The sequence below is a fragment of the Aplysia californica genome, unplaced genomic scaffold (assembly GCF_000002075.1).
Source record: "Aplysia californica isolate F4 #8 unplaced genomic scaffold, AplCal3.0 scaffold00802, whole genome shotgun sequence".
Taxonomy (NCBI): domain Eukaryota; kingdom Metazoa; phylum Mollusca; class Gastropoda; order Aplysiida; family Aplysiidae; genus Aplysia; species Aplysia californica.
Genome location: NW_004798072.1, coordinates 187,003 through 190,795, shown reverse-complemented (window position 1 = coordinate 190,795; position 3,793 = coordinate 187,003). Strand labels below are relative to the sequence as shown.

At 46.1% G+C, this 3,793-nt stretch overlaps 1 protein-coding gene across 1 annotated transcript in view; it reads right to left on the bottom strand.

The window, feature by feature from the left end:
• LOC101845727 (oxysterol-binding protein-related protein 1) overlaps window positions 1–3,736 on the bottom strand; it is a gene marked incomplete at both ends in the record, with an annotated part of 8,150 nt that extends 4,414 nt beyond the window's left edge. Inside the window, 5 exon segments of the mRNA XM_013088738.1 lie at window positions 51–195; window positions 560–645; window positions 1,234–1,345; window positions 2,384–2,458; window positions 3,651–3,736. Coding sequence (XP_012944192.1) covers window positions 51–195; window positions 560–645; window positions 1,234–1,345; window positions 2,384–2,458; window positions 3,651–3,736 — 504 coding nt within the window.
• Between the last annotated feature and the right edge of the window lie 57 nt (window positions 3,737–3,793).

Sequence of the window (3,793 nt, the reverse complement as noted above, 5' to 3'; positions counted from 1 at the left end):
ACTCCTCCCACATACACACACATACACACACACACACACAAATAACCCACCAGAATTATTCCTCAACAAGGTATCCACACCGTTCTGCAACAAGAACACGACAGCCGCGCTGTGACCTCCCATGGCCGCCAGGTGAAGGGCGGAGTTACCGAACCTGTCCTGTACGTTGATGCTGGACACTTTGCCGCCCTGGAACTGAACGCAGGAGTTTGGTTTTAGTAAGAGTTTTACGGCACTTGCAACACAATAAGGTCATATGAGCGCAAGAAGATTAGAGGTGTTACAAGAGAGTAACAAACACAAAAAAGAAGGAGGAGAAATCAGGACGAGAGATGTTTGATAGGAAAGAAGGAGTAAACCACACCAGAGCACCCGCCAACCACCCACGAAGAATAGGATGAGATGCAAAAAGAAGAAATAGGTAGAGGAAGAGAAGAGGAGGAGGAGGAGGAGGAGAAGGAGACAAAGAAGACAAATAGACACACACACACACACACACACACACACACACACACACACACACACACACACACACACACACACACACACAACAACTCACCACTGTAGTCAGTCTCTGTATATCCCCTGACGCGGCCGCCTCCAAAAACTCGGCCACATTCCTCAGACAGGCAGTGTTGTCCGCAGCTGGGGAAAATGGAGAAATGGTATTGGTTTTAACGCCCCTATCAACACTATTAAGTTTTTTAATAACTCTTTATCTCCGGTAAGCGGCTCGCGGTCGGAACCACTGTGTTGGTGAGTCGCTGACAGCAGCTCGGGCACATTCCTTTACTACGACTTCCACATTAAAATCACTTTTCGGCAATTGCCAAAAACAGGGCTCTTTTATCGGAAGTTCATTCATTAGATGAAGAACTATCGAAATAGGTTTGCTAGTTTCGATTTAATGACACATTTAATTATGTTTTTGTCATTGTTAGATCTTGCACCAAAAAAAGGCCCCGGCGTAGTGATCAACAATCATCCCCTTCAATCACCCCCCCCCCTCACCATCAATCATCACCCTTCAATCATCCTCCCACTCACCTTCAATCATCCCCTGACTCACCATCAATCATGTCTTTGATGTGCTGTGTGTGGGCAATGTCCCAGAGGTTGGTTCTGTGAGTTCACCACGTCAGTCAGAGCACCATTAATCATACCCCCATCAATCATCAATCATTCCCCTTTCAATCATCCCCCCCACTCACCTTCATTCATCCCCCCACTCACCATCAATCATGTCCTTGATGTGCTGCGTGCGGGCAATGTCCCAAGGTCGCTGGTTCTGCGAGTTGACCACGTCGGTCAGAGCTCCGTGCTGCAGCAAAAGCGCCACCACCTCCTGACAAACAGACAACACAGTAGACGCCCGTTATAGACAAACCCTGCTTTGCTTGTTTATTTGTTTGTTTGCTTGTTTGTCTGCTTTGTTTCTTTTCTTCTTCTTCTCCATCACATCACACTTGAAGTCTGGTATCTGTCATAATTATATTGGGCCGTCCTGCTCAGTTCATCTGTCGGCCCGTACGTATAGCTTCTCTTGTAGCATCAGTTGGATTGGCCACGTTTCCTGTCTCAGGGTGCCCCTGTGTGTCTTGCAGTGCTGAAGGATGTGTTCAACAGTTTGTTTGCTTGTTTGTCTGTTTGCTTGTTTGTCTGTTTGCTTGTTTGTCTGTTTGCTTGCTTGTCTGTTTGCTTGTTTGTCTGTTTGCTTGTTTGTTTGCTGGTTTTTATTTGTTTGTTTGTTCGCTTGTTTGTCTGTTTGCTTGTTTGTCTGTTTGCTTGTTTGTTTGCTGGTTTGTATTTGTTTGTTTGTTCGCTTGTTTGTTTGCTGGTTTGTATTTGTTTGTTTGTTCGCTTGTTTGTTTGCTGGTTTGTATTTGTTTGTTTGTTTGTTCGAGTCTAATCTTCTCAGGTCTTTTTTGCGGGCGCGTCCAAAAGTTGGACGACCAACAAAATCTAAATACGTGTATGCGCATTACTTAAGGCCCTTGCAAACTAGAGCTCGCTCACTTTCGTTTGTCTGCGAGTAAAACAAGATAAGCCGCTGTCTAACCTTTTTTTGGCATGCGCGTCCCGAAGTTGGATGACTAACATGACAGAATCTAAACATTTCGTCTGTTTGCGAGCAAAACAAGATAATGTTCTTTAGTTTTAATCTTCTAAGCTCTTTTCTGCATGCTTGTCCAAAATTGGATGACCAATAGAATTTAAAAGCACATTAATTAAACTCTCTCTTTCTCCCTCTCCTCTTTCACTCCCTCTCTCTACCACCCTTTTCACCCCCCCCCCCTCACTCACCTCCCTGCCTCACTCACCTCCCTCCCTCCCTCACTCACTCTCTCCCTCCCTCTCTCCCTCCCTCTTCTCCCTCACTCACCTCCCTGCCAGTGTAAGCGGCCAGGTGTAGAGGGCTCTCCATGCATGTGTTACGTACGTTGACACTGGCGCCAAACTGTGGAGGGGGGGGGGGAGAGGAGAGGATGAGACATGGTATGGTATTTCTAGCTTTTTTAAAAAGAAAAATAGTAGAGGGTTTTACGGCGCTCGCAACTGCATACGGTCAAATGAGCGCCAAGGGGTGGGTGTCAACAGAGAAGTCTTTACAGGGAATCAGACTTAGACTGCCTCTCTAGCTTCAACAGCACAAGGTCTGCTTCGACTATCAAGACACCCCGGAAATAGCGGGTCACAAGAGTGTGACAAACATACAAAAGAAGTAGAGGAAAATGGCAATAGTAAGGATTAGGAAAGAAAAAGCAGCAGTTCCCTGTTGTAGATCAGGCACAGTTATGAGCGTGACATGATGAATCAGCCCATTTACAATTCTACTATGCTTGAACGAGAAATGTCGCCCCTTTGAGAATGGCCTAAAGACACTTCAAGTCAGTGGCACTTCCCCGGGACGTTTCTAGCTTTAGTACGAGTTTCACGGCATGGGCAACACAATAAGTTTAGAATCTATATAAAAGCCAAAGATTAGAGGTGTTACAAGAGAGTAGCAAACACAAAAAGAAGGAGGAGAGATAAGGACGACAGATGTTTGATAGGAAAGGGGGAGCAAACCACACTATAGAGCACCCATCAATGTCCCACATGGTATGGTGTGGTGTGTGTCTAGTGGTGTGGTGTGGTTTGGTGTGGTGTGGTATGGTGTGGTGTGGTGTGTGTGGTGTAGTTTGGTGTGGTGTGGTTTGGTGTAGTGTGGTATAGTGAGGTATGGTATGGTGTGGTATGGTATGGTATGGTATGGTATGGTATGGTATGGTATGGTATGGTATGGTATGGTACGGTACAGTGGGATGGGGTGGGGTGGTGTGGTGTGGAATGGTGTGGTTTAGTGTGGTGAAGTGTGGCGAGGTAGGGTAGGGTGTGATATAGTGTGGTGTAGTGTGATAGGGTAGAGTAGGGTATGGTATGGTATGGTATGCTATGGTAGTATAGCATAGTATGGTATGGTATGGGTATGGTATGGTATGGTACAGTACGGTATGGTATGGTATGGTATGGTATGGTATGGTATGGTATGGTATGGTATGGTATGGTATGGAACGGTAGTTGAATGGAAATATCTGACAATAAATTGCGGCGCGAATGTTTGACCACACTATAAATAGTGACCAATACCACCCAAAGATGGCACTCACGTCCAGCAGAAGTCTCACGGCCGACGTCTCGCCAAAGTAGGCCGCCAGGTGGAGGGGGGTCCAGCCTCGGTTGAACTTCTGGTTGCCTGGTGGGGAAAAAATGTCGCACATGTGTGTCATTTTTGGTCAGATTTTTTTTTTTT